Source organism: Balaenoptera borealis, assembly GCF_965194805.1.
Source record: "Balaenoptera borealis genome assembly, chromosome: 9".
NCBI classification, from domain to species: Eukaryota; Metazoa; Chordata; class Mammalia; order Artiodactyla; family Balaenopteridae; genus Balaenoptera; species Balaenoptera borealis.
The window spans coordinates 16,452,591-16,476,234 of NC_138873.1; the positions used below are offsets into that span (position 1 = coordinate 16,452,591).

At 35.8% G+C, this 23,644-nt stretch overlaps 1 protein-coding gene and 1 long non-coding RNA gene across 6 annotated transcripts in view; both read right to left on the reverse strand.

Annotated features, from left to right (window-relative positions):
* Window positions 1–23,644, reverse strand: part of TAB2 (TGF-beta activated kinase 1 (MAP3K7) binding protein 2) — an 84,296-nt gene that overhangs the window by 11,333 nt on the left and 49,319 nt on the right. For 4 of the 5 annotated variants that reach the window (XM_082405480.1, XM_082405479.1, XM_082405477.1 and 1 more), the window contains 3 exons: window positions 16,104–17,604; window positions 587–747; window positions 278–371 (listed from right to left, as the gene is read on the reverse strand). In XM_082405480.1, coding sequence (XP_082261606.1) covers window positions 278–371; window positions 587–747; window positions 16,104–17,484 — 1,636 coding nt within the window. In that variant the 5' untranslated portion in view covers window positions 17,485–17,604. The remainder of the gene's footprint in view (window positions 1–277; window positions 372–586; window positions 748–16,103; window positions 17,605–23,644) is intronic. The other variant, XM_082405481.1, reaches the window with a different exon arrangement.
* Window positions 10,249–16,096, reverse strand: LOC309634974. Its single transcript, XR_014248545.1, has 2 exons — window positions 11,686–16,096; window positions 10,249–10,869 (listed from the first exon to the last, which is right to left on the reverse strand). It is a non-coding gene; the product is annotated as an uncharacterized lncRNA (long non-coding RNA).

Below are 23,644 nucleotides of genomic sequence, written 5' to 3' on the forward strand. Positions count from 1 at the left end.
ATACTTTTGACAATACAGCCAGACACACTAATCACTGTCTTCCCTTAACACATGACTAAAGGGGATTTGAAGGCTATACAACGTATCAAATTACTCCGCAACCAAATACATAACTTTGCGGGGGAGTGGAGAGTGAGCAAAAACAAAAATCCAAGTAGCACTATATGGCTCCAAAGTCAAATCGGAAACAGTAAGATTACAATTGATAAGTCTGTTTTTAGCCGTGGGAAAAGAGTTGGTAAAAATGAATTTCAGCTGAGTATGCATTGAACTTTACCTCGGGCTTGAAAAAGATCAATTTCTTTGGTTAAGCAGTCAATGTCAATCTGGAGTTGTCTATTACAACTTCTCAACTGCTGCATTTCTTCGAGCTGAAAAATAATTCCATGTGAGAAGGATCTACATTGAACTCTTGTGTTATTAGCTAAGAAAGAGTGAAGTTTTGCAGGGGGAGGTAAGGACAGAGAAAGAAGTATGAATTAAGAGCATTTCTAGAAAACAAGATCAAGCTTTTATACTTAGGACAGATTGCCTATTCTCATGTTCAAGCATAGCAGTCACAACAGTTAGAGAAAGAAAGACTTACTGAAGGTATTTGGGATATGGAATTTGATCTTTTCAGACGCCTTCGAGTTAGATTATTTTCCATTTCATTGACCTCAGATTTTAGTTTATCCAGCTTTTTCTTTTGAATCTCAAGTTCTCTTTGAAGTCGTTCCATTCTGGCCTTCTGATGTACCAAAAGAGCTGCAATACATATTAGTAAATATGAGGACCCACCCAGTTTAGTCAATTAACCTTTAAACAGCCTTGGGAAAACAAAACAAATGACTACTTCTGTGACAAACAAAAGGCTGCCAAGAATCCCAAAGATAACAATAACACAAAATATTGTGAGTTAAACATTTAAAATTTCAAAATTTTTTACTTGAAAATTATTTTAATTATTTAAGCATACAAATGTCACTCATTTTTTGGGGGGGGGGAGGTTTTAATATGGCCAATGACAGCATTTTTGCCTATAACCGCTCAAAAGGTCTAGTAGAGTAATTAACCTACTTACTATTTAGTTCAAATTTGACCCCTTGGAAGGATAAGCCCCTCTACTCCAAAAAGTCTGACATGTTTGGACTATACATAAGGTATCCTAATATAGACATGTTATAGATATTTTAGAAGGGAACATGAGTTAGGTTAAATCCATTTTGATGTATACAACAAATAAAACTGATTTCAATTCGCATGAATGTTAACATTAAATTCCTCAAACTGCAAATTAAAAACCATACCATTCAGATAAATCAAACACATTTTCTTATACTGCAATTACATTTTGTGAAAATATTTTCCTAAGATTTCCTAAGGAAAGAAAATAAGCAATCAATCTTGTTGCATGAATGATGAATTGCTTGGGAAACCTTATTAAACCATAAAAATTGGTGTATGTTCTTGCCATCTCTGGACAATGTGAGCTTCACTTCTTAGGACACTGGACTGGTAGTGAAGATACCTGAATAGACTTCTATTAAAAGGCAGCTTGGGATGATTCTACCATGAGAAAACAGGCAGATTTGGGAAAATACAATAAATAACCTCTAAAAATGAAAAATAGTAATAAAATGAAAAAGTCAAGTTGATTAATCAGATTAGATTAATGCTAAACAGTCATCATCAATCAAACTCAAATTTCCATGAATCTAAAAAATAAGGAAAAGGCTATATACATTCAGGCCGTTCAATCCGGTAGTGTATTCTAGAATCAGAATTAGGGTGTGAGGTGCGGGAGGCTAGTTAGGCTCAAGCACTTAAAAATTACCTTTAAACAATAGATAATTTTTCCCAACAAAAATTTGACACTAATATAATCCACAGGTATTTCCTCTGTAATTCTCCTTTCTTACTTATTGGAAGAAAAGAATATTAGGGCATTATGTTTCAAGTTTTAAAAACCATGACTGATTCTTGGTACCCTCTCTCCCATTTTAATATATATTCTAAGAACACAGGGCAGTGTTTTTGGAGGTACACATGTTCCTGGTAGAAAACTCACTGTGTCTTTGTACATCCATACCTACCCCAAGCTTGTTTTGTCAGGCTTTTATTAATTTGGTTTATTTTATTTGAATTGCAGACTTTTACCCCTCTATTTCCAAAATATAAGAATTCTGCATTAGGGTTTATTTTATTCTCTTAAAAGAAGATGAGGAGTGGGCTGTTAATTTTTGAGTGGGATAATAAGAGGAGAAAGATGGAGGCATGAAGTGGGAATGAAGGGCAAGGTAAAGGAGAACTAGGAGTACATAATGCACTTTTCTTTATTTCTAAACCCTGACCACCTACCAACATGTCTCAAAAGTGGCATTAGACATTTGTTCAAATTAATGATTACTTAAAAGCAGTATTTCTTAAAATTAATGGAGATTTTCTCCCTAAAAGGTTTTTTCCTAAATATGTAAAAAAAAAAAAAAAAAAACTTAAAAAAAATACATTTATTTATTTAATTTTTGGCTGCGCTGGGTCTTCGTTGCTGCGCACAGGCTTTCTTTAGTTGCGGCGAGCAGGAGCTACTCTTCTAAAACACATTTACTTAGTGGTTCTAATGGTATGTGATAATTTATATTTGTGCTGAATTAGAAAATAAGATATACATTTGTTATATTATTTAATATTATATATGGAGAGGGGATAAGAACAGATTTTCTAAGAAATTGAAACCCAACCTATATCACACTCTGAGTGGTCAAAATTCATACCACGAGGGCAGGGAGAGAACCTCAAAGTAAGGAGTTACAACAATTAAATACGAAGAATCAATTATATTAGAGAGGACTTCCATTTAAAGATGATTGAGCATTATATTTACATAATCTTCTGCCTCCTGAAACCCCATGAAAATGACAGAGGAATAAAACTGATAGAATCCAACAATGATAAAAAATAGGAAGAAGGCAAGAAATGGACGAGAGATTTCAACAAGTTTCTGGAGAATGAAAGTAGATGAAGTGGCATAGATTTATGAAGGAGAAAGCTACAGTCTCATACACAAGCTAACCTGCCTGCAGAAACCTAAAGAGGCTCCAGACTTTGGAGAATGAAGGTAACAACAGAAGGCAGAAGTGAGGAGTGGGCCAGAAAAGGGGGTTAATTGGATGTCTCTTTATGGAACAGCTGATCTCGCCCCATCCTGTGGAAGGGCAGGTAGCTGTATGCTTATTCTTAAGGCTCCTTCAAACACACATTTCTCAAGCTGGTTCCCATACACAAAGAATGCTAGGTGGTGATAGTGGAGTGTTCTCTTGCAGCAGAAGGCTCTTCACTTATTCCTCACAAAGCAAAGTCTGCCAAGTGACAAGTCTCACTTTCTTAACACAGGGCTTTTAGCCCTCATAGTCCTTCATTCTTAAATATGAAGCAACAGCCAAGGATCACCACACATTTGAGGAACATCTGACATGTGAAAGACCTAGATAAACAAAGAGAAAGACTAAACCCAGACTAAGTGAATATAATTCAGTAGGGAGATGAGAGAACTCAACTTCTAATGAACATCATTAAGAGAGTTCAGACAAGAGCATCCATAAAACAGCAATCTGCTATGAAAAAGGAATTGGAGAACTAGCTCTTAGAAATTAAAAACATTACTGCTGAAATGAACATTTCATACATGGACTGAAAGAAAATTTAAGGAAATCTCAACTACAAAACAGAAGGACAAGGAGGTGGGATATACTGAGAATATGACAATGAGAAATAAATAGAAAATTGGTCCAGGACGTTAAATAGCTGATTAAAATAAGTTCTGGAAAGAGGCAATAAGAAACTGGAAATCAGGAGATTTCCTGGTCTGAAGGGGGACGCTAGCCTTCAAACTGAAGGGGTCCAATGAATGTAGAAAAATGGACGATTAAAAAAAAAAAGAAGACCTATACCTAGGTACATTACTGTAGTCTATATAGAGTAGTTATACATAGAATATATGTGTGTGTGTATATATATATACACACACAAGTATGTATACCTTGATAAAATTAAAATAATATCCAATTATATACAAGTAGTTAAACCATAATAAGGCACAGGTAAAGACTATGCTGCAGCTTCATTTGTAATATTTGCATTGTAATAATATTTTAATTATTCAGCCAAACCACATTAATTTCCCCTATTCTGGAATCCTAAATTATTTAAATAGTAATGGAGCTGAAACTGCTTTTTGTACTAGTTCAAAGGGCATTAAGTAAATTACTACCATGAGTGAAGTGTGAAGGAAGGAAACAAAGGGAATAAACTATGTCAAAAGCTTACATATTATTACTTTGTATTTATAAATTATTTCACACTAAAGGGGAATCTTTTTTTGTTAGATGAGTTCATTTCATTTTTTACTTGGAAAAATTCAGCATTTTAGATTTTTCATGATAAAGTACATTTCTCAATTAAACTGTAATCTCCTTGAGGGTAAACATTTTTGTATCATCTTGTATCTACTTTTAACCGTGAAAATTGTAGGTACTTGATAAATACCTATTAAATGTAAAATAACAACAATAATTTGACTTTTAATGGATAGTAAAATGAAATAGAAATGTCCAGGAAATACTGATAAAACAAAAATTGGACATTTATTTTAAAGTCTCCTTGAATGTGTACTTCTAATATTTTTTACTTAGCAAAATTTTAATAATTTTAAAATATGGCAAGACTTTTTTAGGTTGCTGACACTGCAGAAAGATGGCTCTTTTATATGCTAGTTCTACTAAGGAAATAAGGGTTATATTTAACTTTTCAATCATACAACGATTTCTTTAGTTTTCCAAACTTAACTATCTACCTTGTCCTTTTAAATAGACAAAAAGGGCTTCCCTGGTGGCGCAGTGGTTGAGAATCTGCCTGCCAATGCAGGGGACACGGGTTCAAGCCCTGGTCTGGGAAGATCCCACATGTCGCGGAGCAACTGGGCCCGTGAACCACAATTACTGAGCCTGCGTGTCTGGAGCCTGTGCTCTGCAACATGAGAGGCCGCGATAGAGGCCCACGCACCGCAATGAAGAATGGCCCCTGCTTGCCACAACTAGAGAAAGCCCTCGCACAGAAATGAAGACCCAACACAGCCATAAATAAATAAAAATAAATAAATTAAATAGACAAAAAAGGAGGAGGAATAACAGGCAGAGAAAAAATACTCAGTACGTTTCAAATCTTCTTTCAGTCAAAATTAAATTTTAATGGATAAAGGTAATTTAGGCATGCAACGCCCCCTGGTGGTTGTTAAAATAACTGACAATTAGTTACTTAAAATACATACTAAGGCTCTTAAAACCGCTTCTATAGGCATACTAGATATGTCACACAGCAATCTCCGAAAACGTAGGCTTTACCGAACTTTCGTCAGCTTCCAATAAACAATGGAGACAATTAGTTACTCAACTTTATTTGTAAATAGAAAAACTCACCTGAAGTTTCAGACAGTGTTAGCTTTACTAATTTTAGGCATTCTATAAGTGTAAATGACATCTAATTTCTCCAGAAGTTAAAAAAAAATAAGAGAATTGAATGGGCATATTAAAAAAAAGATGCCTTTGCCATTGGAAAACGTACCAGGCATTTATGGATACAAAGATTTTAGGCTTATTTTTTAAAAAAAGAGAGAGAGTGAAGGAGATAAACTTTATCACTGGAAACATAAGACACTTATTTCTAGTGTCTTTAAAATTTTTGTCTGTCAGGGCAATTTTAAATGCCTAAGTGTGGTACCATGTGGCCTAAGTCATTGTATCTAAAAAGGCACAATGTCACCTTCTAAAATAAATCAAGATTTTTCTGGACTGTAAGTGCTGACAGCAGGGATATTTAGATGTTTTATATTCCACCGTATAATTACAATCACTTATTTGGTGACTCAGTCACAAGATTCAGAGATGGCAATTACTCTTTAAAATAAAGCATGCTGATGTTTTAATCTATTTTGCCACTTTTAAGGACAGCTTGAAATCAGATCTTGCAACAGTGTTGCAACTGGGCCTGTAATCTGGGCAACACATTTTACAACAAAACCATGAATATAATGCTTAACCTCTGTAATTATTTTTAAGAAATTTAAATTATTTATATATTAGTATTAATAATAGATGAGTATGGGACCCCTGCTAGACAACTTTGTTGTCATTTATTTGCATATAATTAAGATGCTGCATGTACTCTTATAGCATTATGATATAGATACTGTCTAAAAGCTTTGTTTTAGAGAAAAAGAAAACTGGGGCCTACAGACACCTCAAGAGCCTCAAAGAAATACAACTGGATGAATCATAATAGGAACTGTGAATGTTTATAGCTTAGAAAGGTTTATACTTTTAAAGGGGATATGGTAGTTATTTTCAAGTTTTTGAAGGGATGCCATATGAAAGAGAAATAAGGCCAGTTCAATATGATTTCAAGGAGTATCACTGTAACTAAGGAGAAGATACACACAAGATTTCTGTTCTTTTCTCAAAATCTTGGAATGCAGAAGGGCTTTCTAAACATAAACAGAAGCCAGAGGAAAAAAAGATTAAAAAGTTTTAATGTATGAAAATAAAAAAATTTATAAAACAACAAAAAAATTTATTGACCAAGTTAAAAGTAACAACATATTAGAAAAAACAGACTAGGCACAAAACAAGCAAGTTCACAAAATAAGAAATAAAAATGGTTTAAAAATTAATACATGAAAAGATGCTCAACCTCACTCATATTCGAAGATGCAAATTTAAAAACACCAAAACAATATATTTTTACCTATCAGACAGACAAAGATGTATTTTTTTCAATCACCTACATAGTGATGGGTGGGAGAAAGAGAGAGGAAAAGGACGTTCTTATAAATATTACTAAAAATGTTCCCCATTTATAAATATGGGAGTATAAACTGGTAGAATCTCTTTAGAGAGAGTCTCAAAATTAAAATTGGCAACATGTACTGAGGCAGTCATCAGTGTCCTTCACCAAATATTTCTGCCTCTCTGCTTTCCAGGTATGTGGTAGAACTGCGCCTCTCCATTCTCTCTGAATTAGGGGTGGCTACGTGGACTTGTTTTTTCTAAAGAGTAACACGTGTCGGAGCAGAACTTAAGGAGTCAGAGGTGATTTGCTGTATGTCCTTTGACCTGTCTGAACAATCATCACGGAAGCACGGAGATGGAGCTTCCCTTAACCTGGGTACCTAAGTGAGGATGATGTAGAAGAGCCCACCAGCTAATCTATTTGGCAAGTGAACTAGAAATAAACCTTTGTTGTTTAAAGACACAGTTTCTTACAGCAGCATAACCAAGCCTAAATGATACATCTATCAAGATTAAAAATACACATATCCTTTGACACAGCAGTTTTCCACTCCTGGGAATCTCTTCTGCCAACATACTTGAGTGTGGGCAAAATTTGTACGCACAAAATTTTTACTGCAGCAGTTTGTAAAAACAAGACCCTAAGATCTGTCAAAAAAAGGACTGATTAGAGATTATGGTACAAAATACTATGCAGTCATTTTTAAAATAAGCAGATCTGCAATGCCTGACATGGAATACTCTCAAAGAGATAAAAACAAAAACACTGATAAAGACAGAGAGTAAAATACTATGTTTCATTTGTATAAAAAAAGGAAAGGTATAAATATATATATGCTTCATATACAATTTCAATTTCTAGAAGAACACAAAATGAACTGTTTGTGACCAGCTACTGGTTGTCTCCGGGGAGGGGAACTTTCCATCATAAACCCTTTTTGGTCTGCTTGCATGTTTTTAAAAAATCAAGTATATTTAGAAAAATATTTTGGTGTTATCCCTATAGAATCCTAGCTGACTTCTTTGTAGAAGGTGACAAGCTGATTCTAAATTATATGTGGAATAGCAGGAGACCTCAAAGAGCCAATCTAAAAAAAGAACAAAGTAGAACTTGCCTGCCCCAATTTCAAAACTTACTACAAAGTAACAATAATCAGTGTAGTAATGGCATAAGGATAGACATACAGATAATTAAAAAAAAAACTGAAAGTCCAGAAATAAACCCATGTGTTTACGGTCAACTCATTTTCTACAAAGGTCCCAAGACCATTCAATGGGAAAAGAAGAGTCTTTTCAACAAATGGTGCTGGACTGCTATATTTAAAATAGGGAACCAACAAGGACCTACTGTATAGCACAGGGAACTCTGTTCAATATTCTGTAACAACCTAAACGGGAAAAGAATTTGAAAAATAGTAGATACAAGTATACGTATAGCTGAGTCACTTTGCCACGCACCTGAAACTAACACAACATTGTTAATCAACTCTACTCCAGCATAAAAAAGAAAAAAAAAAAAGGCCACCTATGGTACAGGAGAGAACTTTGCAGCAACAACACAACAACAGCCCAAATGGTGATGGGACATCTGGACTGCCACATGTACAAGAATGAAACTGGACGCTTATCTCATACCATTACATAGAAATTAACTCAAAATAGATGAAAGACCAAAATTTAAGCTCTAAAACAATAAAATTCTCAGGAGAAAACACGGGTAAATCCTGATGACCCTGGATTTGGCAAATGATTCTTAGATATGACAGCAAAAATATAAATAATGAAAGGAAAAACATAACTTGGACTTCAGCAAAATTAAAAACTTGTGCTTCAAGGACACTATCAAAGTGACAGGATAACTTACAGAATGGGAGAAAATAGCTGCAAATCATATAAGGGACTTATATCTAGAATATACAGAGAACTCATACAACTCAGTAATAAAAACAAATAACCCAATTAAAGAATAGGCAAAGGAAATAAACAGGCATTTCTCCAAAGAAAAGAGGTGACAGATAAAGGGTATGGAGCTTCTTTTTGAAGTGATGAAAATGTTCTAATATTGGTTGTGGTGATGGTTACACACATGTGACTATACTAAAAATCACTGACTTGTACACTGTAAATGACTGATGAACTTTATCTCAATGAATGTTAAAATAATGACTAAAACTTTTTAAAAGTAAATTAAAAGAATGAAATATTCATACATGCTAAAATAAAATGATCTTAAGAGATGTTAAGCAAAAAATGTATATAATATATCCCTAAAGAGTATGTTTATGTTATACATACTGTAGAGTATGTATATATTATATAATGCCACATATATGTATGTATACCCATATACATATATTGCATTCCCATTAAAAAAAAAGTGTGAGTGTGAGACAGAGAGAGAGAGAGAGAGAGAGAGAGAGAGAGTGTAATTATAAAGGGAAGGAGGATCAAGAACTGCTAATGGAGATTACCTCTGATAATTAAACGGTGGGATGGCTGGGGGAAGGGACAGGTCAGGGGTCAAAAGGAGACATTTTTATTGTATCTTCCCTTTTTTGGGTTAAATTTCTTTTACCATATGGATATGTTATTTTCATTAATACTTCTAAAAAATTCAGTTTAACATAGGAAATAACTTGCTAGTAGGCAGAACTCTTCAGAAATGGAATGTGCTGCCTTAGGAGGCAATTTGTCCCTCAGAAAGCACGCAGTACACAATGGGTTTACGCCTGACAGGGGTCCTGCAGGACCAACTGCTGGATGGGTAAGTGGACTGGATAACGTTTGTTGCAGAGTTCTAGATGAAACAAGTCTCTTCCAGCCTTGAGATTTATTCCAAATTAAAAAGGTAGGTAGTCTTAAGACCGGGAAGAACCTACGAGAAGTAGGCCAGATTCGAAAGGAAAAAAATTCTTTAAGTGATTTGAAGTCAAGCTTAATTACTGAGTTAATTTAATGTGACTTCAATGCCAACACAGTGAGTCAATGTTCGAAAAAAGGCATTTCCAATCATCAGGTGAATAAAAGTCAAAGTGCAAATTTTAAAATTTAATTTCTAGTTCCTTTTGAAAAGAATATCTAGCCCCCTCAATTTTTGTCATGATTAGCATTTTTTTTAAAAAATAAAGCCCATTTTTTTTTTTTAATTTTATTTATTTATTTATGGCTGTGTTGGGTCTTCGTTTCTGTGCGAGGGCTTTCTCTAGCTGTGGCAAGTGGGGGCCACTCTTCATCGCGGTGCGCGGGCCTCTCACTATCGCGGCCTCTATTGTTGCAGAGCACAGGCTCCAGACGCGCAGGCTCAGCAATTGTGGCTCACGGGCCCAGTTGCTCCGCGGCATGTGGGATCCCCCCAGACCAGGGCTCGAACCCGTGTCCCCTGCATTCGCAGGCAGACTCTCAACCACTGCGCCACCAGGGAAGCCCCCATGATTAGCATTTTTATTAAATCTCATTAAATAGAAAGGTGTTGTGATTTGGAGGGAAGTACTGCTGAAAAAAATGACAAGGAATGAGAAAGTCCAAGAAGCGAATTTCGTCTCATACATTTTCTTATTTGTATTTCTATTTTAGGTTTAAAGTCATAGCTGCTGTTTGACAATGTAATGGGACCATAAATGTTAACTGGAAAAAAAAGTATTAAAGTATCATTAAAAATGCTTATTACTTTAGCTAGATCAATGCCATAGATGCTTTCTGTAGCGATAACGGAGAAGAAGAAATCATTTTTGGCAGCAATGTTAGTTTGGTAAGAGCCTCTGGCAACTGTAACAAAACACAGACCACAGGCCACTGCCCCCAACCCCCCACCATGAAAACTGGTTTGAATGAGTGGAGCATTTGTTCTCCACACCTACAGAAGTTTCCAGTGTTACAAAAAGCATACTTTTATGAACAGGGGGAGGACACCAGAAAGTCTCAGAAGACAGTGAATGATTAAGGACTCAAGTATAATTTACTTCCTTTACAGGGGGTGATGGCGATAGACTTGGTGCTGAGATGAGCAGGGTCGCGAAAGAAGATTCATTAACTGTCCTCTTTTTTCATTCTATAGCAGAGGGCATATGAAACAATAGATCTTTAAAAAACAAATTCTCATTTTTGAAATTTTTATTGTAGTATATTTATATTTCAAATGTTAAATGATAAATAAATGAAAAATAATGCGTTTTGTTTACCACATTTATTTAGGCATGTTCTCGCCTCAATTTGAGAAAAATATTTTCCAATGATTCTAGTACCTGGCTTAACTTGCTTTTCTACTCTGAAACAGTATGATTCAGGAGCTTTAGAAAGATCAATTTCACTGCAGGAGGCAGAGATATTTCTTTTCTCTTTATTACCCATACCACACAAATTAGAGTTCAGAAAAGATCCTTACTTAAAGATCAGTATTATTCGGGTCACCTCATTTAGTGCTGTGTAAACTGTAAAGCATTACACATGTATAAGTTAACATCGCAAGAGATGCATTTTGCTGGAAAGAACAGTCCTTTGATTTGACTGGAACCAAGTCAATAAAACACTAGATCAAGATTTTGACACTGGATGATACATAAATCTTGGTCAACACCAGTTCCACACTAAACAGAAGGAAATGAGATAAGAGGCTGCAGAACAGCACCCACCCCAATACAGTGTGCACATGCAGATAACACAAGGGTACACAGCCATACGAATGTTAGGAAATTCCTTACATGTGTAGGTATACTTAAAGAAAGTGATCATGGTTGTTACAGCTGTCTGGAGGTTGTTCAGTAAAGACAAATAATTTGTGGCCCATTCTGGCGAAACCTGGTTTTTTTTGGTAGGCTTTGAGCTCTCAAAACAGAGCCCTTATTCATTAGCAAAGTTTTTTTTTTACCTTCAGGTTTCTTTATAAGGTCTTCCGGGACTTCCCTGGCGGTCCAGTGGTTAAGACCCCGCGCTTCCACGGCAGGGGGCACGGGTTCGATCCCTAGTCGGGAAACTAAGATCCCGCATGCCACGCAGCGTGGCCAAAAATAAAAGAAAAAAATAAAAAGGTGCTTCCTACATCTACCAAGGGTATTACTTTATTGTTTCAAGTTATTTCAAATTATATCTATATATTATCTATATTGTGATTTCTTTTGTGATAGCTGCCTCTTTTTATTTATTTTTATTGAGTGATCTTCTAGCTCCATGCTTCTCAAACTGAGGCATACACAGCCCCTACAGTGGTGCACCAGGGGTTATATGAAGGTACAAGATAAACCTGAAGCATCTTTCCAGAGGGTTTATTTTGAAAATCTGGAAAGACAGTGCCGTGGGCCCTGTGAACTGCCTACGTGAGAACCCTGCCCCTGCCCCTTGTCCTGTGGCTACGTATTTAACCTATGTGTTCCTAAGCATTTTAAGCTGAAAACAGGAATACTACTAGTGCCTATTTTATAGTTGGTTGTGAGAAATAAATGGGCTTTCAGAACAATGCCTAGCACATTATAAGCTTTCAGCAGGTACTAGCTGTTATATATCTTAATATTAGATTATTCATTTCCCTGTTGAGCAAATACAAGCAATGATGGAGAGACAGGAAATGCTGGGGGGGGGGTGGATTCAGATAGGGAGATCAGGGATAGTCTCACTGAAAAGGTAGACTTCTGAGTAAAGACTTGAAGGGAGTGAGGGAGTTAACTGTGGAGTCAGGGAGAAGAGAATTTCAGACAGAGGGAATAGCAAGTACAAAGGCCCTAAGGTATGCCTTCTATGTTTAAAGAATAGTAGCATGAAGGCCAGCAGGGCTGGAACAGAGTGAGTGAGGTGGTAAGTAAAAGGAAAAGAGATGGGGGAGAGGCAGTGGATCGCTGAATGAAATAGGTAGTGATCATGTGCAGAGGAGTCATATGATCTGACTTATGTTTTTAAAACTGTATCCCAGTGGATGCTGAGTTAAAACAAGACCATAAGTAGGCAAGGGTGAAAGCAGGTAGGCTACTGCAATAATTCATCTAAGAGATGACAGTAGCTCAGGCCAGAGTGGTGACAATGAACGGGGGTGGTAAGAAAAAAGAATTCTTGATATACTTTGAAGGTTAGAGTTGACAGGATTTATCGTCAAATTAGATGTGAAATGTGAAAGAAGGAAGGAGTCAGTGGTATTTCTGAAGTTTCTGGCCTGATTAAGCTGCCATTAATGGAGATAGGAAGAGTGAGTTGGGGGCAATGTCAGAAGTTGTTTCAGACATATAGTAAACTTGGGATGCCTAGTAAACATTCAAATGGAGATGTTAAGTAGGCAGTTAATTAAACTGCTTGAAATTCAGGAAGTCCAGGTTAGAGTTACAAATTTGGGAGCTCTTAGCATAGAATAATATTTAAAGTTATGAGGCTGATTGAGATCATCTAGGGAATGGTAAAGACAGAAAAGAGAGAAGGCCCAAGGATTGAACTTTGAGGCTTTGATCTCACTTCTTTCAACAAAGAAGTGGAAGAACAAAGAGGTGAAAGGTCAGAGAGATGAGGGAGAACCACCAAAGAATAAAAGGAGAGGTGGAATCCTAGTGTATTATCATATAGTAAGTCAAATGAACAAAATGTTTCACAGAGAAGAAGGTGCTTGACTATGGCAAACGCTACTGATACAGATCAAGGAAGACAAGGGCTGAAAGACTACTGGGTTTAGTAATGATGCTGTCACTGATGACCTTGACAGGAGCAGTTGTGGCTGATTGCAGTGGGAAAAACCCTGACTAGAGAAGACTCAGGAGAGAATGGGAGAGAAGTTGGAGTTAGCACATACAAGCAACACTTTATTTTCACACTCCAGTTAGTATACGAGTATCTCACATCTACTTTAAGCAAAAATTCCCCTTATCAAGTTATCTTCATAAAAAAAATTACTCTCTGGGGGGTGGTGGTGGGAGGAGGAGAGACACAGGTGAGGGAGATTAAGAGGTATAAACTTTCAGTTATGAAATTTTGAGTCACAAGCATAAAATGTACAGCATGGGGAATATAGTCAATAATTATGTAATATTTTTGTATGGTGACAGATGACAACTAATCATCATGATCACTTTGAAACGTACAGAAATATTGAGTCACTATGATGTGTACCAGGAACTAATACAGTGTTGTAGGTCAATTATACTTCAAAAACAAACAAAGAGACATCAGATTTGTGGCTATCAGAGGTGGGGGGGGGGCGGAATTAGATGAAAGCCGTCAAAGGTACAAACTTCTAGTTACAAGACAAATAAATACTAGGGATGTAATACACAACACAGTAAAGATAATTAACACTGTTGTATGTTGTAAATGAAAGCTGTTAGGCATAAATCCTAAGAGGGACTTCCCTGGTGTTCCAGTGGTTAAGAATCCACCTTACAATGCAGGGGATGCGGGTTCGATCCCTGGTCGGGGAACCAGGATCCTACATGCCGCGGGGCCACTAAGCCCACGTGCCGCAACTACAGAGCCCACCCGCTACAACTACTGAGCCTGTGCGGTCTGGAGCCTGCCTGCCACAACTAGAGAGAAGCCTGCACGCCGCAACAAAGAGCCCATGAACCACAAAGAAAGATCTCGCGTGCCACAACTAAGACACGATGCAGCCAAAAAAATAAATATTAAAAAAAAATTAAAAAAAAAGAATAAATCCTAAGAGTTCTCAATCAGAAGGAAAAAATATTTTTAAAATCTATTTCTTTAATATTGTATCTATATGAGACGATGGATGCTCAGTAAACCTACTGTGGTCATCATTTCATGACGTACATATGTAAATCAAATCATTATGTTGTACACCTTAAGCTTATACAATGCTATATGTCAATTGTATAGCAATAAAACTGGAAGAAAAAAATTACTCTCCATTTAAGAATCAGTAACTATCCAAACGTAGGAAATCTACTATTTTGATGGAAGGAGAGTAGAAGAAAGGACTTTGGGGGAAGAACAGGAATTAAGTATCAGTGGAAAAAAATACTGTTATATTAAAAATAATTTACTGCCGAAACTAAACAAAAATGGTTCCAGTTTAGTCACAGATATATGGAAAATAAAGTCTCAGCACAGTTTCTAGTGAAATCAGAATCACCCATGGAGCTTTAAAACACACACGAGCACCCATGCCCATGTGCACCCAGGCTTCACCATTAAGAAGCTCTAATTGAGCAAGTGTGGACTGAGTCTGGGCATTTTTATGTTTTGAAAGCTTTGTAGTTGATTATAGAATTTGAAAGCACCACAGCCTAGCTTGGGCTGTGAATCACTAGAATATAATTGTTTAAAACATAAAATAAACCAAAACAATCAGGCTCCTCTAAGAAACTCAGCAGTAAAATCACTACTTTTAGAAATTCTAAAAAGGACAAGTGGTACTAGTAGTAGTAGGAGGCTACATGCTGCATGGGGGTGATGATGTAGTATTTTCCAATCTATAATACTTGGAACAATTCATTGGCGATATAAAGATGATTGAGATACATCCTTACTCTAAAGGACTCCAGCTAATTTACAAAACCTGCGTCAATATTCAAGACAAGCATCCTCTCCTTTTTTATCTGAATGAATTTAACAGTTTCCTAAGGAAGATTAAATAACTTAAGGGGTCAGATAAAATGTGATATGATAGAAATTATCTCTAATTGAATTAATATAGATATAATTTAGTATTACGCCAATATTAACTAGTCTATTCCAGAAAAGGACAATCAAGTGAGATAGATTTAAAACTAATGTTCTCATTCACAATTCCAAACAAAAAGAAAGGTTGCACTAACTGATGTTTAAGGGAGACTGAAAGAAACAAGTATCAGGAATAGGATTCAAATTTCTCTTTGAGTTATTCAAGAATTCACAGCAATTTAGACTTTGTTATAAAATAAGACAAATAATGTTGTATTAGAAAAATGAAGAACAGAGAATTCTTCTGGTCAAAGAAGGCAGATTTACTATATAAGTTCACTAATCTCTTATTAAAATGTGTTTTTATGAATTTTTATTTGAAGAAAATTTAAAGGGAAAATCTGCATCACTGCAGGTGACAGAGTTACTGAAAAGAAAGTTTTATAAACATTAAGAAAACAAATCAAGAGTTGATTATTCTGAAGATCTGATAAGGTTATCATTCAAGCTTCAAGTTATAAGATAAAACTGATATTCAAAATTTATATGAATACTCTCAAAGGTTCTTAAGATAGCATTATTTCAGGCAACATTTAAAAGATAAAATGATAGTGATATCCACCTCTGCAGTGAAATCCAATGTACACCACTTAAGCCCAGAATGGAAAATGATCCCATTGCCAATATTATTACCTTGTGTGTAGGCAGCATCGTCAGATCCCATACTCAACTTCCGTGCTTCACTTATTCTATCCACATGTGCTAAAGCAGGGTCCGTGAGGTGCTGAATATTCTCTGTTTCTACATAATGATCAGGATGGTTCAGAAGATTTGTAAGTTCAAAGGTAGGGGACACCACCCCTGGTGAAACTGCAGGGGGTTTATTGGGAGAAACTGTAATTTTGAAAGTATATTTTGTATTGGGTTGAGTGACCACCACTCGAGGAGAAGTTGCAGAGTTATTGCCTATTGCTCGACTTTTGGGAGGGTGGTGATGAATAAAGGCAGGCCCCATGCTCACTTGCCCGGACATATTCCTGGAGGCAGCAGATGCTCCAGAGTTTGTGGATATGAAGAGAGTGGGCTGATTCCGCATGACCTGCTCATCTCCTGTGGTGGCATTAGCTGAAATATAGACCTTAGGTTGACTACGGGACATCACCTCATCGGTATTTGGGGGACTGGCAGCTATGTAAACAGTGGGCTGATTTCTGTTTAAGGTCTGGCTGTTGACCGAAGAGGAACTGCTGGAGGTTCGAGGTCCAGAAGAACGCAGTTTCGAAGAACTGCTTCTTTGCGGGGGTTCAAGTTTGATTTCAATCTGGTTTTTCCGAGGTCCTGTTGAAATATTCTGAATGTTATATTGGCTATGGGTAGAAGACTGTGAGCTACCAGACGAATGAATTGTTGGTGGTTGTGGAGTAGTAGGTGAACTGATGGGCATGTAGACATGAGAGGTCTGGTGGCCTTGCTGATTTGGCTGCTGGGCTGAGGTATGTGGCAGAGGATTAGATGCAGGATATGTAGTCCAGGGACCAGCTTGTGAAGGTTGATAAACTTGTTGAGGGTTCATGGGATTAAACTGAGATACCCAGCCAGAATGCTGTTGTGTCTGTCGAGTTGTACCACTAGGAGTTGTAATGTAGGGCCTAATATAGATAGAATTTCCCTGTGGACTGTTAAGTACAGGTGGAGGTACACCATGTATGTGCAAAGATGTAGGAGTATTACGACCAGTCTGGATATTTGGGGCTAAAGTTACCATAATGGGATTAAATCTTGGAGTTTGTTGAGAAAGGTTAGATGTTCCTTTGCTGCCTAAGTGAAATCCAAGATGTGGTGCTGAATTTGAAGCACCAGATGTACTGGACATTCCAAAAACATTAAAGCCTTGAGGAACTTGAGCTGGTGCTGTCTGTGGCTCCTGCTGAAACAGTTCATTATTGGACTGACCACCTTGAAGTTGTCCATCACTAATGCTGTGCGTTAGAGTCCTACTTCCATTCATTCTATTTCCTTCTCTTCCATGGTGGTAAACATTCTGTGACTGCAAGTCCAAGTTGAGAGAAGTCATGTGATTGCGTAGACCAGAAATTCCAGAATCATCCGAAAAATTCAAGTCTCCTTCACCATAAAGATACCTTGTACTCTCCTGAGAGAGAACTGCACAGCAGGCATCCAGGTTATTATTATTCTATAAAACAAAATAAAAACAGCTTGTGTTAACAACCAGAAGCCAACGCATATACTCTCATCACTACTAAAATATTACACGATTAACAAGAGATTAGTTAATACAATTATAACAGATACACTTGAGCTCTTTTACTTGAGAAGAACTAATATTTATGCAAATAGTTGAATTAAAAATCCTCACTACTAATGTAATGGAAAAGTTCTCTAACTAGCAATAGCTAAAAGTGAACCAAGTCATTATTCTGTTTTAGGAGTTATTTTATAGTAAAGTGGATTCATGCAAATATAGTAAAATTACAACTTAATTAAAAATGCAGTTTGAATTTTGAACAAAATATAAGCATTTAACTTAAGCATGTAATACTGTATAATTAATATTTTGCATATTCATGTGCTATGTAATTCTTTTAAACCAATGACCTTTTAAAAACTATTATTTGTGGTATTTAAATTAAAAAGTTCTAAAATTCATAACAAAGGCATTACAGTTCCTTATGTGCTTCCTCTTGTGTTAAAAACAAACAAACCGCATACATATACATATGTAATGTAAGGTCAAGGTAGCCTCCAGAGTAACTGAGTTCACATCTTTGCCTTTAGACAGCATCATATAATTCTACTCCAGAGAAATGAAAAACAAAACAAAACAAAAAAACAATTAGACTGTTTCTAAAGAATTCTCAAAAGAAACTAACCACTACTTATAAATTATCCATAAAAATATTTACTGAACACCTACGATATGTACATCATTCTGTTTGAGACTGTGGAAGACTCAAATGATGTATAAAACCAGACTTTTCCCTAGAAGAGCTTGCAACTCAATTAGGGAGACAAACCATGGATTTATGAAAAGGTAACATTATTAAAACATGAATATATGTCAAACAATAAGTGGTATTGAAGTTCAACAGAGAGTTAATACCATAGGCTACTGTAGAAAGGACTGTGTTAATGAGGGAGGTATAATCTCATGGGTTTCACAGTATATGTAGGACTTGGATAGGAAAAAAGGCATTCCTGGTGAAGGGAATGGCATGACTAAAGACAGACATAAATGTGATAGTAAGGAAAAGTATGTTCTAAACAAGGTGACTGGAGCAGATCTGGCTGGAGTTAAAGGTTTGTATTGGAAATTTTGTGGAACAAATTGTTAGAAAAGCAGATTGGGATTAAATAATTGGGGCTTGTTAAAAATGAGTTATACTAGAGTTTGGGCTCTAATACAGGCAATGGGGAGAGCCACTGAACATTCATTAACAGAGAAGTGAAGACACAAAGGGTGTTTGGGGAAGATAAAGAACTCCACTGATACTTAAGATGAAGAGGAAAGGGAAAACTTTTTGACAAGAAGATCGGTTAGAAGATATGAAATAATGACTGATGGTGGAAACAAATTATGAAAGACTACAAATTAACAGTCAACACAATTTGGCTATAAGGGAGAAAGAGAATTCAAAGAGAACTGGAAGACAAAGAGCCTGACAGAAAGGGGACAGTTTTAGACATAAAGAGGATGAATATAGCCAAGTTAAAATGTCTACAGGTGGTTTGACATGAGATAAAATCTTATTAGAGAAAATGGAACTAAAAGGCATCTCAAAGTCTTGTTAAGAAATGGTATAGTCCACAGTTTGACCAGATAATACGAAAGAAAAGATTAGTGAGCAACGTTTGACTTTTTTTCTTCCCCAAACCAACACTTCAAATCTCTCATGCTATAAAAATCCTTTTATCTTACACATAATTCTGAATTGATATATACTAGTTTTTCAAAGAAAATTTAAAAATTCATCACAATCTTTATCAACTGATTACTCCTTATCATAGTTAGACCTTATCTTTTGCCAAACCTAATTGGTGCTTTTTGCTTCAAGCTAAGTTTATTGTTATTCTTAGTAAATTCTTCTCCCTCCTAAGCCAAAGCTCACAAAGACCTCTTCTTCTCATCTCCTTTGCCGACATTCCCAAATTAAAATGTATATTCCCTACTAAATCCAATCCCACACTTCCTTTTTAAAAGCTGGTACTGCTATTTAAAAAGTCTTCTTCTCTAATTCTCTTGAGCTCTCAAAAATCCTTTCAATTCTTTATAATCTCTCACTATTTAATATGTCCTAGTCCCAGCTATGCCATAACTCATGTGCCCTTAGGTTTTTTACTCTCTACAGACATTAGTTTCTTATCAGCAAAACATAAAAGAACTTACAGGGATTTTACAAGGTTACAATAGGATAAAAGGAAACGTACTTTTTATTAAACATTTTATTTTAGAAAATTTTAAACATGTATGAAAATAGAGAGTAAATACGACAAACTCTCCTATATTCATCATCCATCTTTAAAAATATCAATATATGGCAAATCTTTCTTCATCCAATGTGTACGCCCCAGCTGCTCCCTTCATCAAGCTAGATCAAGCCTGACATTATTTCATTTCCATCTGTAAATACTTCAATATGTATCTTAAAACATAACCACAATGCCATTATCATACCCTAAAATAATCAACACTTAAGATTGCATAATATCCAAATAGTGTTGAAGTCCCTTGATTGTCTCATAAGTATCTTTTTAGTTAGTTTAAATCAGGATCTAAGCAAGGTCCACATATTTCATTTGGTTGATATGCCTCTTAGGTTTCTTATAATAATAATTAATCCTCCCCTCTTTCTCAAATTTTCTAAGCCATTTGTTTTTTGAAAAATGATCATTTGTCCAGCAGATTTCCCATCTGGATTAGCTGATTGCACCCTGTGGTATCAATATTTTCTGTATTTCACTGTGAACTAGAAGGTACAACTAGAGGTGTGCGCAGGTTCATGTACAAATTGTTAGCAAGACCCTGTATGGGCTTTATTTCATAGCGTATCACACAGGAGGCACAATAATATATCTGCCTGTCTTTTTGTGATCTTAAGGCTGATTGGTAGGTTCTGATGTTGTCACAGCTTGATCCAGCTGATGATTTTTATCAGCCAATGATAATCACCGTTTAGAAACTTTATCTCATTAGGGGTTGCAAAATGGTGCTATTGGTGATATTCCAAATATAAGATTCCTTTATCATGTTTTAGCTACAATTCTTCCTCATAGAACTTGATCTCTTTAACTATTTACTTACTCTTTGCACAGAAGAGGCAGGATAAATAAGTTCTCTTTATTGGTTTTTAGAATAATGAATTGGTGCCCTAGCAACTTCCAAAGGTGACACTTATTTTCAGTATCATTATAAACTGTATCTTTAACATTTTGATATGTGTCAACTGATTGTGGGCATTATATCCTATCTTCAGCCTAGCGGGAATGACTCCAAGTTGGCTCCTGTGTACGTATGACATGAGCCCATTAGTCTTTCATAGCTTCCTTGCTTTCTAATATGACAAGATGTCTAAGATCATCTTGTATACTTCTTATCCCAGACCTGGGACCAGCTGTTTCTCAAAGAAGCCCTGGCTACTTTTAGTGGGAAACTGTATAGGACTCCCTTTAAGTGTATCAAAAGAGATGGGATGAGTTTTTAAAAGGTTGAAAAATCACTTCTTTTTTGTATAATACAAATCTGCATTCTTTTCAAAACCACAAAAGAGTCTGAATCATTATTTTCAGTTCATCTTTCATTTCCCCCCAAGCTTCTTGCACAGAGACATTACAGACAATATCAAAGTATACACTATAATCATCCTTCTCAAACTCTGATTCATTCACTCTTTCAACCGATATTTACTGAGCATCCCATTAGGATGTAGAAAGGAATATAATCCCTGCTCTTAAGGATCTCCCAGTCCAGTGGAGGAGATTAATGTGTATGCAAATAAATATAATGTACAATGGTAGGTGTTTCAATAGAAATATGAATAAGGATTATGGGTGGAGGGCACCTGAGAAGGCTTCAATTAAGGATATGGTAAGTAACACAACACATTACTTTGAAAAGAAATAGCAATTTTAAATTTACAGATTTAATCGTCATACTAAAAGAATTAAAAACTAGTGAAAATTTCAGTTAAAAAAATTAGTGTCAACTATGCAATATTTTTACACTATTCTAAGTTATGATTTAATTACCAAATTTTAAAGATATGAATTACATCCACTGATAACACAGCTATCTTAGAGAATTCCATAGCACAAGGAAATGATGTGAGTAGTTCCAAAAAGAGGGGGCTGAACAGTAAACAAAGTCAGGAAGAGAACAGAGGATAGATATTTCTGTTCTCCTCCTAAGAACATGTATACAAAGTGGTAGTGTGACATGATCCTTTAGCTACTAATTTTCAATATTCTATATACTTTTTTTTTCATCTAGAAAAGTTCTGAACCAGTATATTATAGGGAGGATCTCTCCAGAGAAAAGACAGCCTACCCAACTGAGAAAGGGAGAGCGGCTCCCAGAAGAAAGGCTGTCACCAAATAAGAGGTGTTTATACTACATTTAGAGGTAGCTTATTTGCCGTTACAGTTTAAAAGTAACTCTAAATTTGGGAAAACTTACACCTTAGTTGTATCCCCAGAGGAGCCCTCCGCATTCCTTGCTTGTCACATTTTTGTTATCAGCTAAAAGGGACATTATTCGAATGATTAGCAACTCAATTTAAAAAGAGTTGGGCATGGGGAAGCATGTCATACGGAGGTTTGTTTTTGTAAAACCAGATTAACACAGTGAAGGTTGATACTACTGGGTGCCCAAAAGAAATTCTAAATCATCTATTTTCTATTTTTTGGTAAAGTTGAAAACATGTTTACTTATTTTATTTTTTTAAAAACTAGGTAATTCATTTACAAAGATCAAAACAATATTAAAAGATACACGCTGAGAAGTCTCACTCCCATCTGGCCTATTCCTCCTTGCCCACCATGGGTAACCATCTTTTATTAACTTTGTTTTTAATTCTTCCAGTATTTCCTTATGCAAACAGGGGCAAACATACATACATGTGAATATTTATTTATAGATGTATTTACATACATCTATATATACTGCTCTACATTTTTTTTTAACTTAATATATCCTGAAGATCATACTGTAAGTGTTTCTCTCTCCTCCCTCCCTCCCCTCCCCCTCCATGTTCTGGACAGTTCTTTCAGTAGCAAATCTTATTGAAGAACCTATAGTATTTTTGAATTTTTCAATGACTCACTGAACATTCTCAGTATAGTCTTATCAGAAAATGCTATTTGAAGAATTAGGAAGAGGTACCTGAGTTCTAGGGGAAGATACCTTCCCCTCACTATCTCTGCTCCTTCCCATACTTTCTTGAGCTTCTGACTCCATTTTTATTACCCTTTTTTCCTCTTTCATTTCACTGCACATCCGATATCAACAAATATGGGCTATTGATTCATTCACCAAATATTCATTATGGGCCTTCCATTATTATTACTGTTATTCGTATTGGTTGCTAACATTTATTGAGCACTCATTATGAATCAGGTATCCTACTAGTTGTTTTCCTGCATTATCACATTTAACTCTCTGTGAACTTTCTTTATTCCCATTGTACCCCTGAGGAAAATGAGGGTCAGAAAGGTTAATTCAATTGCTGCTAATAACTGTCAAATCTTGAACTCAAGTCTCTTTATCAGCAAAATATATACTATTTGTTATTATTTAAATTTTTAAATTTATTTCCCCCTAGCTTTAACTGAGGTATGATTGATAAATAAAAATTGTATATATTTTGGTTGTACATGATTTTTTTTAAAGGTATACAATGTGATGATTTACTATACATATACATTGTGCAATGGTTACTACAATTAACACATCCACCACTTCACATAGTGAACTCTTCTTTCCTTCCTTCCTCCATCCTTCCCCCCACCCCCCCACCCTGGCTTCTTTCTTTCTTTTTTGGTGGTAAGCATACTTAAGATTTGTTCTTTTAGCAAATTTCAAATATACAATACAGTATTATTAACTCAAAACATATGCTCTTAAACAATACACCACAGAAAGAGCCAGACATGTTTGGAGAATTCCAATCAGTTGAGGATGATTATAGCATAGGGTGTGAGGGAGGAAGGACTGGGTAAGA